This window comes from Vigna radiata, chromosome 8 (genome assembly GCF_000741045.1).
Source record: "Vigna radiata var. radiata cultivar VC1973A chromosome 8, Vradiata_ver6, whole genome shotgun sequence".
Taxonomy (NCBI): Eukaryota; Viridiplantae; Streptophyta; class Magnoliopsida; order Fabales; family Fabaceae; genus Vigna; species Vigna radiata.
Genome location: NC_028358.1, coordinates 1,447,302 through 1,460,814, shown reverse-complemented (window position 1 = coordinate 1,460,814; position 13,513 = coordinate 1,447,302). Strand labels below are relative to the sequence as shown.

Sequence of the window (13,513 nt, the reverse complement as noted above, 5' to 3'; positions counted from 1 at the left end):
ATTAATACATTACAAAAATTATTAAAATTATATAGGAAATTTTATTGATAGAATAAATTTGATAAATCTAAATTAAAGACAAACCGAATGTCATTTTGTAGAACAAATTACATCAAACAATGATTAACTTATGACAAAAGATGATTATTATAATTGGACCGTAATTAGGTTGTCACTAATTTGAAGTCCGTATCGCATACTTTTGTATCAACTAAGTGCACGAATTGAAGATAAGCGGACTTGAACCATTGACATCCGCCACAGAATAAACTATTATAGAGTCTGTATGACCATTCGGTCAACATAGACTAAACGGTCAAGTTAGGCATGCCACAAGAACAATCACAATTATAATCTTGAGAGCGAATGACTGCAACCTACAAACGGAATTGTCGTTCTACAGAACGAATTACATCTAACATTGATTAACTTACAACAAAGTATAATTATTATCAACAATTGGGTTATAATTAGATCGTCAATAATTGAAGCCTATAATTACATGTTTTAAGTAAGTAGAGAGAAAGATAATAACATTTAAAAGGAACAATGATGTAAGAACAAACATTCAGACTTGTAACACAGTGAAATATTGAACTGACTTCACATAAACAATGTATATAAATAATTAAGTTATATTGAGACAAAAAAGTTGTCATATTCTAAATAAGAGAAAAACATTTTCAACTTATTGCAATTAATTTCTACACTATTTTACAAGGGTTATTATGTTAGGGGATATCACTAAAAAATTACTAGGTATTTTATTATTTGTAATTTTAAGGGATATAAATTAGTTAAAAAAAAAAGATAGATGGAGTGTTTTTGTTTTGACTTTAATAAAAAGAGTGATAAAAAGAGAAGTTGGGAATTTGAGAGATTCGAAGAAGCATTTGTAGGGTCTGAATCTTAAGTTGAAACTGTCAAAGCTTAAATAATGGAGAAGCTAGGGATCACGGAAGAGAATAATAAATCATCCTCAATGTCAGTGCATGAACACATGTTTCCTTGGCCCATTTTTGTCCTTCCATCTTCCCTCTTATGCCCACATTTTTATCATCTTTTTTTAACAACTTTTCTGTTATTCTGCCTACAGTACTAGTAATGGAGGATATTCACATGTCTCTCTAATTTTATTTTATTTTATAAAAAAATCATTCAAAAATCTTTTTTCTTGAACTTTTAGAATTGAGCATAGTTTAACATTAAAAGTTGTTTACGTGGTCAAATGAGTTAGGTGTGTGTGTAATTTTCAACAGTAATCATGGTTAATAAAATTGACTTTTTGATCTAGACGGAGAAAGTGAATTGATGGATACTGTTTTTGCGGTTCTTAATTTCAAGGTACAGCAGCCACATATTTTTCTCCATTTTCTAGCTGCTAACGTTGGATTTGCCTGTTCTGTCGGTGCTCATTTTCTTCATTTCGAAAACAAAATTAAATTTATTTGCACTCATAACAAAATTCAAACATGGTAGGTCCATTTGCACCACCCAGAAGAACCTCCATCTTAACTAGGTTCTTCATGTTTCGTGGTTCAACTTCATGGCCTTATCAATGTTTCGCACATGGCTATATAATGTAATAATTCTTATTATTCACTGTTATCACCTACGTTAATAAATTAATTAGAGAAAAATTTAAGTATTTTAAACATTGAATAAATATTTTTTAATACAGATTTAATTAAACGATTTAATGTTTCCCATAATTATATAATTGGTTTCTACATTCCCACTGATTTGAAAGCAGAGATGATCATTCCTGAATTACATCATTGGAATCGGAAGGTAATTATAATTTTCTTATGATTAATAATGTTATCCCCTACAGTTGTATTATTATAATCTTTTTTTTTTCGTTACTTGATGACGTGAAAGAAGCATTACCATGTTGGAAAAAGGAACTAATAATTTAATCTTTTGTCATAAAATTAGGTCCACTTTCAAATTAAAAATTATTATACTTTGAATAATATTTAATTTTTATAATAATATTATTGAAGAAAAAAAAATTATAGTTATCTAATTGTTTTTGGTTCCACTACACTTGATTTTCTTTTCTTTGTCTATCACATATCATATATCAAAATTATACTTTCCTTTCTCCACCTTTTTCCTTTTCATTTTATTTCTATCATACCCACTGAAATATATAGAGTGAAGATTAATCAACACTCAAAAGTAAAGCACCCCTTTATTGAGTTGGCAAGCATCAAAAATTGCCCAAAGCCAAGAAAATTGACAAGTGAGAGTGGAACGTTAGTATTGACAACCGTAGAACGTACACATCCACGTATGATTAGTACATGTTAACATCAATACCTTTCTAATTAATTGCTCCAAAGGAAAATTATCTAATAATACTTTTATATACTCACTTTATCTCATCATAAATATCGTGGAAAAGAAAAAGATAAATTTAGAATACTCAAAAGTACTATTTTAATTTATTCAATTATTGTTATCTATATTCATGTTGTAGGAAAAAGACTATTAATAAATTTGTTTATTTACATCGTTTAAAAGTTAATGTCAATAATTATTTATAAATGAGCTTATTCTTTACTTTATCTAAATATCTATTAAAGATAAAATTATTAGTTATTATAAAAATCAAAATAGACTTATAAAAGTGTCTATCTATATAACTATTAGACATTCTTTCTTTCTTCAATATACCATAATACTTTTTTTCAAGACAAAATAAAAAAGTGTCACCCATATGTCGATTGTAATGAAGGAACAAACAATTTCTTAATACTATGTTGTAAGGAAGAAAAAAAAAAGAGAGAAATGAAATATAATGAAAAGTGTATTTATTTCTTTGAAGAGAAAGTAAAAAGAAAATCAAGAAAAGTTGTCATTTTTAATAAAAATATATTGATTAAAATCAAGTAATTCATTTACATAGAGGTGAAAGAGATTTTTAATAAAAATATATCGATTAAAAATATATTAGTCATTTTTGTTTACATAATCTTTTGAAAGCTGAAATCTCACACAGGAGGCGACAAAAACAGTAGAAGATATTGAATATGTTTTTTTGTACAAAAGTTACTTTCGTAAGTTTGCAACAAGGAATCAGTGTCAGTAGAGAGAGATGTAATGTAATGCGAAGGCATGAAAGAGCAGAAATTAGATCCTCTCTCTCAGAGAGAGAGAGAGAGAGAGAGAGAGAGAGAGATTACTGTGGTAGCAGAAGTAAGGAAGAAGCATGCGTAACAGAGAAAATAACAAAAGTAGAAGGTTAAACTGGTTGAACATTATGGTTTTGTTTTGCGTAAGTAGTGGGACAGAGAGACAGAGAGAGTGAGAAAGAGGTTCCATTTTCACACAGTGTTCTAATGAAATCAGGAAACTACCAATAAAGCAATAATAATTTTGGTGGATTGGCCTCAACAACCAAAAGCAGCCTCCACCATTCAAATACCATATCCCAACTCTACAACATAGCACGATCTTATCACTATCTTAGAACACAACACTTCACCAAACGCGCCCACACGGCATCTACAAATTAATATCTTATTCCTCTCTTTTCTTTTCACACCCACACTACAAATTCATACACACTCTCCCTTCAGACCACCAACAACAAAAGACCATGTCGGTGAAGGAGTGCGACCACCACAAGGGAAAGAAGAGGAGGACTTTCCAGCGAGTCTTCTGGTGCATAGTCGTCTTCCTCTTCCTTGTCTTGCTCGCTATTCTTCTCATATGGGCAATCCTCAGACCCACCAAACCTACCTTCACTCTTCAAGACGTCACCGTTTACGCCTTCAACGCCACCGTCCCCAACTTCTTGACATCCAGTTTCCAAGTCACGCTCATCTCCCGCAACCCTAACGACCACATCGGAGTCTACTACGACCGCCTCGAAACCTACGTCACTTACCAGAGCCAGCAGGTCACCTTCCGCACCTCCATCCCTCCCACCTATCAGGGCCACAAAGAGGTCAACGTTTGGTCTCCCTTTGTCTACGGCACCAACGTCCCCGTCGCACCCTTCAACTTCCAAGGCCTCAGCCAGAACCAGGCTGCGGGTACCGTCCTCATCACCGTCAGAGCTAACGGCAGGGTCCGCTGGAAGGTCGGCACCTTCATCTCCGGCCGCTACCACCTCTACGTCCGCTGCCCCGCCTTCATCTCCTTCGGCGCCCGCGGCAACGGCATCGTCGTCGGCGAAAACGCCATCAAGTTCCAGATCATCCAACGATGCTCCGTCAGCGTTTAAACTCACCGCAAAAATTTACCAACTCATTCTCTAACACACTCTTTCAAACACACTTTTTCATAGGAAAAAACTTACATACAGTATTATGAATACCATTGATGTTGTTCTTCGATTGTGGTCGGAGTTTCACCTTTTACAATACATTTACATTGAAAAACAACATCAACAATACTGTAAACAAGTTTTACCCTTTTATTACCACCAAAAAATAAAAAATCTAAATTTAGTGATGTACATTATTTTACATCAATAATTTAGTGACGAGCTTTCAAGAAAACACAAGCACAAAATTTCGTCACTGATTTTAAAATTTTTTGAAAATATCACAATTTTACTGTCTCTTATAACATGTTGAAGATGTTACGGTATATATGTCGATCAATGAAAGAATAATGAAGAGTGTGTTAAAAGAATGTATTAGAATTATGTTGGTAATGTTCTCCCTTAGTGTATTTTTATACGTATGTATGTATTCTTCCACTGTTTTTACTGTACGTAAAGTCGTGTATGAATTGGTCACTAGATGTTTGTCTTCTACGTTTTGCTATGTGAAACAGACCAAATAGTCCGATATAGCAAAATTACAAGATGCAGCAAGGAGATTAAATGTAAGTTGAGGTACGATGGCAATAAAATTTCTTGTTTCAATTTGGATAAGAAAGAGAGTGATGAAGCATGGATAGATTCTGAGTCATTATCTTCTCTGTAATATTTTATTGTTTTCTGTGTATGTGTGTGCATATTCAGAAGCCATATTCCATCTCGTTTTCTTTATGTGCAGGAAATGGACCACTTTAGTATTATTTGAGTGTCACTTTTATTTTCTTCTTTTCTTGCGGTCAGTGATTGAATATTCATTTGGGTAAATGCACCAAGTTTCAGGTTTTGTGTGGGACATTTGGAAGAAAGGTGGTGGCATAGAAAGGGAAAATGAAAGTGCAAAAGTTAGTGAAAATTTTAGTGTAATGAAAAGAGATTTAAGGGTAAAGGTGAAGAATTATTGAGGTGGTTGTGGTGCCTAACTTTTGGAGGAATATTATTGTGGATGTGTAAATTGATGCACACACGGCATGGTGATGGTGGTGGTCCTTTTCAAACACCATCACCTACTTTCGCTACTCATAATATCAACAAAGAAAGTTTTTCTTCCATTAAATCAAAGTAAAGATGACACGACTTAAGGACTTAAGGACCTTTTTACTTGACGAATTCAGTTTTTTTCTGATTTTATAAATATAAAGTAAGAGAATAAAAAATTGGGTTGTAAAAACATCTTACTTATTAAATTATGATAAAAATCATTCAACATAACAATTTTTTTAATATTTTTAAGATTTTTTTTTTTACATGATCAATATAATGTGCGAATTCTTTATTCGCTATCAAAGGATTGTATTATTGTCTTTTGCCAAAGGTAATGGACGTCCAACTTCATTAATAATGAGTTGTGATAAGGAAGTTTAGTAAAGAATTTGAAATAGTTTTGTGATAAAATATATTATTGCCGGATAAAATTTAAAGTACATTAAAATTTAAAATTTTGTTAGAATAATTAGATTTTTAATATTAAATAGTTTTTAATTCTATTTAAGAATTAATAAATCAAAATTACCTTCTTTTTATTTCTTTATACTTTATTTTTAGTTTGATTTTGAACGGAACATTCGTTTACTTAATCAAAATAGAGACATAATTGAAATAACTGTTAAAAGGGAATCACGATAAAGAATTAAATGACATACAACAAAACAAATAATTTGTTTCAGTTTCATTCAACATCAGTATCCCACCTATAATAAATAATACTTGATATTTCTTTTAGCTGAACAAAAAACTTTATATGTCGTTTTTTAAATTTTCTAAAATTCCAGTAGAGTATAATTTATTAAAAAAATATATATATCGAGTTAAGGAATAGTGTTAGAAGCCTTAAATTCTCCAGTTTAGTGGGATTTAGGTATCAGTGAAGAGAATGTGAAATTCAGAAAGTGGAGGACAGGTGACTGCAGCAAAGTGGACCGTTCGGTTTTGACGGTAGTATTTAAGCCGATATTTCAAAACTGGTGTCACTTCTTTACATGCATCATTCTTCCCCAAATTTCTAAAACTCATTTTCTCCTCCTTCTCTCTACAAATTCTAACATTTTCTTCCTTTGATCACCAATCAGCCACCGTCTAAGCACTCCTGGTGTCAAGCTCGTTCGTTTACACCGATTAGATTTGTTTTGGAACTGGTAAGTTCAAAGCCCTTTGTCCTTTGAGGCTTCTGCATTTTGATGCATGCAAGCACTGTTTGGCTTGCATGTGTTCATCAATTCACTTTCTTGAAATTGTTTTCTACCCTTGATTCTAGGATTGGTCTCTATTTTTTTTTCAATCAAAACCTTTAGGAACCATAGGAGATACTTGCTGTGTAAGCAAAATTGTGAGAGCATAACATTTTTTGGGTTTCGAGGCAAGGGAAGTTTATATAATGTAATTATGATTCTCTTATTGGAATGATTGTATGTGTGTAGTATGTTTTGGTTGATTAATTGATGGATATGTGATATTGATGTTAATGCATGTTTGAATATATGAATTGATGATTTAGAAAAGAGATGAACTTGATATGAATAAGGTTTGATCTTAGATCTGTAGTCTTCTGTAGAATTTGGTAATGGTTGCTGAGAGTACTTTGTGACAGTTCGGTTTGACCTTAGTGCGTTCGGTCTTGGCTGGATTCTCTTTCTGTAGAGAGTTTCAGTTGATGACCGATCGATCTTCTATTAGCATGTTGAAAATAAGTATTCGATCTAATTAAGGTATTCTATCTTCACTTAATAATCAACCCAGTCAAAGTATTCAAAATAAATTAAGACTTTAATATTATATTTGTCTTAAGTATGTGAATAGACGTTAATATATTCTCGTTGTCGGTCTTACATATATATATATATATATATATATATGTATGTATGTATGTATGTGTGTGTGTAATTTATCTTAAAAGAGTGCTCGGTCTTGTACTGAAACTCGGTCTTTTAAAGAGCGTTCAGTCTCGTACTAGCACTCGGTTTCTTGAAGAGGACTCAAGTCTTGTAGCCAAAGTGTTCGGCCTAAGCCTTAAGTGCTCGACCTAAGGTATAAGTATTATGTCTAAGTATTTAGTATTCGACTCAAGCTTATTAATGTTCGATCTTAGACAATATTTGGCTCATATTTGAGTTATCTTGTTACTTGATTGTTCGGTCATGTTCTTGAGTTATGGGTGTTCTTACCGTTCGATCACGTTCATAGGCTATTGTACTACTTCGTTTAGGTCTTATTCATGATTGTGATTTTGTTATACTGTTCAGTTTGATTATATTGGTGACTAAGTATGATGGTATTTAAAGATTTATATGAAATGAATAACATGGATGTGAAAGAGGGTTCCAAGGAGAGATATCTCGTGAATGGTTTGAATGGTAATGTATGAATGTGGATATGTTAAACTGTCGTTTATCCTGATATTCTGTGATTACTCATTCTCACGTAAAGAGGAGTAACTCATGTGTGAGAATGGCAGGAGGTCCTTTAACCTCAGGGTATTGGTGTACCAAGATAATCTTCACTGGACTAACTTCGGGTGGCAACTGTTGAGGGCATCCCAGCTAGGTTCCACCCGAGTGCATAAACGTCGTAGCTACATAATTCATACAATCCGATGAGTCAAGACAGTAGTCGATCATAATATGTATTGAATGTTCGGTCCTTGATTGTATTTTATTCATTGGATATGTTTTGAAATGTATGTATGAATTGTGTATGATATCAATGAACCTATTGTCGCAACTGGAATCGCGACGGGACGACGATCTAAAAAGAAAACAATTTGATTTTGAAAAAGAGTTTTGGAGTCGCCACCATAGTTTATTCTGAAAAACTACGGAAAAACCATAAAATGATAAAGCACGGCCCACGAAAACCAAAGATTGGGTTCGAGAGTCGGTTACGTGTAGAGAAGGTATTAGCACCCTACAACGCCTGTCCGAAGGCAGTACCTTTAATTAAAATACGCGAATAAAGATGTGGTTTGCAAAATGTTCAACTATCCCAAAAAATAAAACTCTAAAGAAACAAAATATATTTTTATTTTTTGTGTCCGACAAGGATTGACCTTGCTCCTACATATTCTTAAAGTGAGAAATCAGGGTTACGTAGTTTTAGCTGAAAATTTGTTTATTGTATAAAAAAGGATGTTTTGGTGTTTCGATGTCTTTGTAAAAAGGGGGAAAGGTTTCAGCACAAGGCTGACAGAATGGTCGCACGTGTGCTTAAACCTTTAAAATAAAATTTTGTTGATTTTTTAAAAGAAGAAAAAGTTTTCAGCGCAAGGCCGACAGAATGGTCGCACCTGTGCTTAAACCTTTAAAATGAAATTTTGTTGATTTTTAAAAAGAAGAAGAAAAAGTTTTCAGCGCAAGGCCGACAGAATGGTCGCACCTGTGCTTAAACCTTTAAAATGAAATTTTGTTGATTTTTTTTTGCCTAAGAAAGAGAGATAGCGTCACAAGCTCTAGCACCATTTTTTTTTTATTGAACATTTATTGTTTCTTTGAAAAATTACTAAGAATGCAGCAAAAAATAGAACAACATGATAATAAAGACTAAAAGAAACAAAATACAATAGCAATAAATATAACAAAACAATCAGTAAGAAAAGGAGTGATATAAAAACCAGGGATGAGTGCAACATGAAGCCCTTTTCTTTTTGTTCCCTTACGTTCTCTTTTCGAAATTGGATTTTTCTCTTCCTCTCTATTTTTGTTCGCTTATGCTCTCTTCTTGAAATTGAATTTTTTTCTCTATTTTTTGTATGTTCCCTCATGCTCTCTTCTTGAAATTCAATCCTGCCCCTTTTTTTCTTGTTTACAAAGTGCATATTTATTTAGACACATTTGTAATATTATTGTGATCTTACCTTAATGGCGAATTAATTGTCAATTAGCAAAATAGGAAAATAAATTGTCTTGATTGAATCAAATTAAAAATCATATTTTTCTCTCTAAGAAGAAATTGAATACAACAATCAATATATTATTTTTAATTATTCCTTGCAATGATTGTCATTCGAATTATTACCAAATAAAACACAATTTCAAAAATATTCTAAAGTGATCTTTGCTACATTAATATTAATTGCTTATGGGCCTCCTGCACCATTTCTCCAAGAAAATCACGTGGAGCACCTCTCCCATTTTATTCACGTACACCCCCTTTTTTTCTTTTTTTCCTTCCTTCCTTTTTTCCTTTTGTTTTTCTTTTTTTCATTTTTTTTCTTCTTCCTTCCTTTCTTTTATTTTTTTATTTTTTTTGTAATTACTTTTTTTTAAAACAAATAGTAAAATAAAATTAAGAACAACAAAATAACATAAAATAAAATAATATAATAAATGAAAAAAAATGAATAATAAAAATCGAGTCTCATTATTTAGTCACCCGGACGAAATTGGGTGTTGACACCTATATATTATTATGATTAATTAAATTGCATAAACTTACCCTACTCTTTTGTCTTATCTTTGTCTGTCTGTTCGGTTGTTCTCTTCACTGCGATGATCAAATTGTGGATGTGAACAGAAGGCGATGAGTGCTCATTAGAGGAAGCACTAGAGAATAAGAACCCTGAAACTAGTATAGGACTGTTCGGTAATAAGTTGTTTATTAATTCGTGTAGAAACCGTTCGACTTATAGCCTTTTGTGCTCGTTATGAATTAATCTTTTGTAACGCCGTTCGATTTATGCTTAGACCTAGAACTGTTCGACTTAAGCTATTAATTTGTATAAGACTCTTAGAACTTGTACAATTTTAATTTTATGGGTATTTTATATATCCCAACCCTATAATATAAATTCTTCCACTGTTCTATCATATTATTACATATTAACTCCTGTTATAGTTTTATATTATAATTCTTGAGATGTTACAAATAGTCTTTTTATAAATAAACAATACCTACAAAACTTATGTCCTAACATGTAAATAATCTATTTAAATTATTTATTAAAAAATATAAAAATACTAATGTGGAAAAAATAAAAGATTGGGCATGTAATAGGAATTTAGTAAAGAATAAAAATAGAAAAGTATGAAATTTACGTCGTCAAGTTTCTTTTATGTGAAAAATAAAAAATAAAAATAATGGGGTGAGAGAGGCTCGAACTCTCGACCTCAGGATCACTCAGAAGCTATGAGACCTACGCGCTAGCCAACTGCGCCACCACCCCATGTTTGATTATCGTCAATATATATTTATATATAATGGAAAGGCCGACATACCAAATAAGTAAATTTTCAAAATCTAACCATCTTTTATATCTTTCCGAAAAGTTACATTCTTTTAGGAATTTTTTCTAAATTATGTTTTCTTCCTCAGTAAAAAAGGCATTATCGCAATAAAACAACAAACAAGTAGATAGAGACAGCGAAATTAGGTTAATTCTTTATAAAAAAAGTCTAATATTACTTTCACAAATCATACATAAAAAAATATAATTAATGCACTTTTTTTTACGTGGGCCGGAGGAAAAAGTTGTTTTTAGATATTACACATTACTTAAAAATAAATTACATTCATAGCATAATACCAACTTAAGTCATATTATCCTAATTACTTGATTTAGATATATGAATATAGGGCTATTTAATTAGTGCATAAGATTAACTATTCCTAACACTAAAGTGTAATTCTTAACCTAATATATATCTTAAGGTTCTTTAACCAAATTTAACTTTTATAACTTGTCTTGAAAAAAATAGTTATTACAAACAAATTATTAATGAAGAGGTTAAAATTCACCGACCCGACCAGCCAGTTCAATAAGACAAGAATGTTAAAGATTAAACGAACTTTCTTTGTATTTGTGTCTAAATATTTATATCAATGCATTATGAATAAGATGCTGATTCAAATTAGGAATTAGACTATTTAAGTAAAAATATTTTAAGAAAGGGTAAATGTATTATTTATTTATATACATATAAATCTTAAATTGCAGTTGTTATCAAACAGATAAAGTAATAATTTATACATCCTCCATCTCAAGGTAACTGCTGTTAAAGGTTCTCTTACATATATATAATAAGAATAACAAAAAATGTATTATTTTTTGAAAAAAAAAAATTATGAGCATATTCTTATTATTTTAATAAATATAAAATAATTAATTTAAGAAGAAATTAAGAAAAACTAACGCTTTATTAAAAAATTTATTAAGAAGAAATTAGATGGTTAAAAGTAAATGGGCTGGGTACTCTGGGCCTTGGGCCTTGGGCCTCACTGCTACACGCTTTTCTCAAGAGGGTTATTCCCTCCACCTCCACATATTGGTCTTACACCTCCACAACTTTTTTTCATTTCCAAAATTGACCTTATTGATATTTTTATTTTTATCTATATTAATCTAAAACTTTAATCTAATCTCCGTTCTTTATTGTCACAACTCCTACATCCTTACAGCATAAAAACTTCTCTTCTTCCTGGCTTTTTATTTTCTTTTTTCACTGTCACAGTTTCACACCCTACACTCACTCAGAAACTTTATTTTTTTCTTTCACTTTTTTCATCCATTGTCGTTAAACCCATCACCCAAATTGTTACCAACCCAATGCATATTCCAACCAATGAATTTTTGTTACTGTGAAGGAAGTCGAGTTGATGAGCGAGATGACGGTGGTCTCGTAGGATGAACCCGGCGTGTACTTGGGCTGGGACCAACCGCCGAAGATGAAGGTGTTGATGGCGGAGGAAGAAGAGATTGTCCAGAACGGATGTTGAGATTTGTTTTTTTAAGTCCGTTTAAGAATATAACGGATACTGATATCTCCAAAATTAAATTTTATTAAAGGACAGGAATGAGGAGGTACTGGAAATAGTATGTGGACTCATCTAATGGTTAAAAGTAAATGCTAAAACGATAATTCCATTAAATAATGGGTACTATAAAATTTATTAAAGGACAAAACTTACTCAAGATTTTATTCCAAAGAAACTATATGTACGGTATGGACCGGACAGTGATGAAGAATACACGAGAATTCCTGAACGACCGCCCAGCAACGAAGGCTTAGTTGCCGGCCGGCACATCCAGGGACACGACGTAGATTGCTAAAGATAGCGGNCCCGGGTGGACGCACGGCGCAAATCAACCAGGGCCGGACGTACCCCGGACNACAAGAACGTCGCGTTATCTTCGCAAAACGTGTATGACTAAGGGCGGTTGTAGAACGCCCGGTCGTCGCCAAACCCAGTAAATACGNCACAAACAACCCCGGATTAAGGTAAGTGGGGATTAACTCCCAAAGACCCGCAATTGGGCCTTAATTAGATATACACTAATTTTTGGCCCATGAGAAAAACTATAAATAAGAGTCAAAGGTAAGAGGTAGTTGGTTACATTGAATGCACATTTATTTCATTCTCTCTTTCTATCTCTAAATTGGGAATTAAAACTAACTTGAGCGTCGGAGTATAATAACAGGAACCCGACCGACCAAGACACGGAACGATCGATGTGAGAAGGAGGAGAACGGACGGTGACGGAGAAAAGCGTGAAGGAGGGAGACATTTCCTGACCGGAACATTTTGGCGCCCACCGTGGGGCCGGAGGATTAATACCAATGGTGACCACGAGAAATGCTGTCGAAGACCCTAACGGAGTGATACGGGCATTGGAGTTAAGGATGGAGGAGATGCAACGAAGACATGAGGAGATGCAGAAGAAGCACGAGGAAGAGATGGCGGCCGTGCGGGCCGAGTGTCTAGCCCAGATGAGAGAGCAAGCCGCGCACGCGAATGGGGACAAAGAACGGACCCGGCTGTTGGAAGACGAGGGAGAGGAGCATAGTAATGCCCGGAAGAACGAGGAAAACAAAGATGGGGGGGAGAAAGGAGAAAGTACCATTCTGGTAAAGAATGAGACACCCTCTGTGCCGGTGCCCTTTGCGCAGGCGATAATGGAAGTGCAGATACCCGACAGGTTCATTCCTCCGCAATTTAAAACATACGACGGGACGTCCGACCCCGAGGCCCACGTTAAGTCCTTCACTAATGCAATGGCGTTTCGTACCGGCTGCGACGCCATCTGGTGTAGAGCGTTTTCACTGTCTCTGGAGGGAGAAGCGTTGGAATGGTTCGACTCCCTTCCAGACGGCTCAATAGAAAATTTCAAGGGATTAAGCAACATGTTTAAAAACCAGTTTGCCGCCTGTCGGACGCAGGAGGCCACGGTGGTCGACCTGATGAACCTCA

At 33.5% G+C, this 13,513-nt stretch overlaps 1 protein-coding gene and 1 non-coding gene across 2 annotated transcripts; one reads left to right on the top strand and one right to left on the bottom strand.

Moving 5' to 3' along the window:
- Positions 1 to 3,450: 3,450 nt before the first annotated feature.
- On the top strand, positions 3,451 to 4,997 carry LOC106772747 (NDR1/HIN1-like protein 1). The gene has a single exon (XM_014659325.2). It carries the CDS (start codon positions 3,608 to 3,610, stop codon positions 4,235 to 4,237), a length of 630 nt encoding a protein of 209 aa, XP_014514811.1. The 5' UTR covers positions 3,451 to 3,607; the 3' UTR covers positions 4,238 to 4,997.
- A 5,408-nt stretch (positions 4,998 to 10,405) lies between these two features.
- Positions 10,406 to 10,490, bottom strand: TRNAM-CAU. Its single transcript is given in 2 exon segments — positions 10,406 to 10,441; positions 10,453 to 10,490. It is a non-coding gene; the product is annotated as a tRNA-Met (tRNA).
- Positions 10,491 to 13,513: the final 3,023 nt, after the last annotated feature.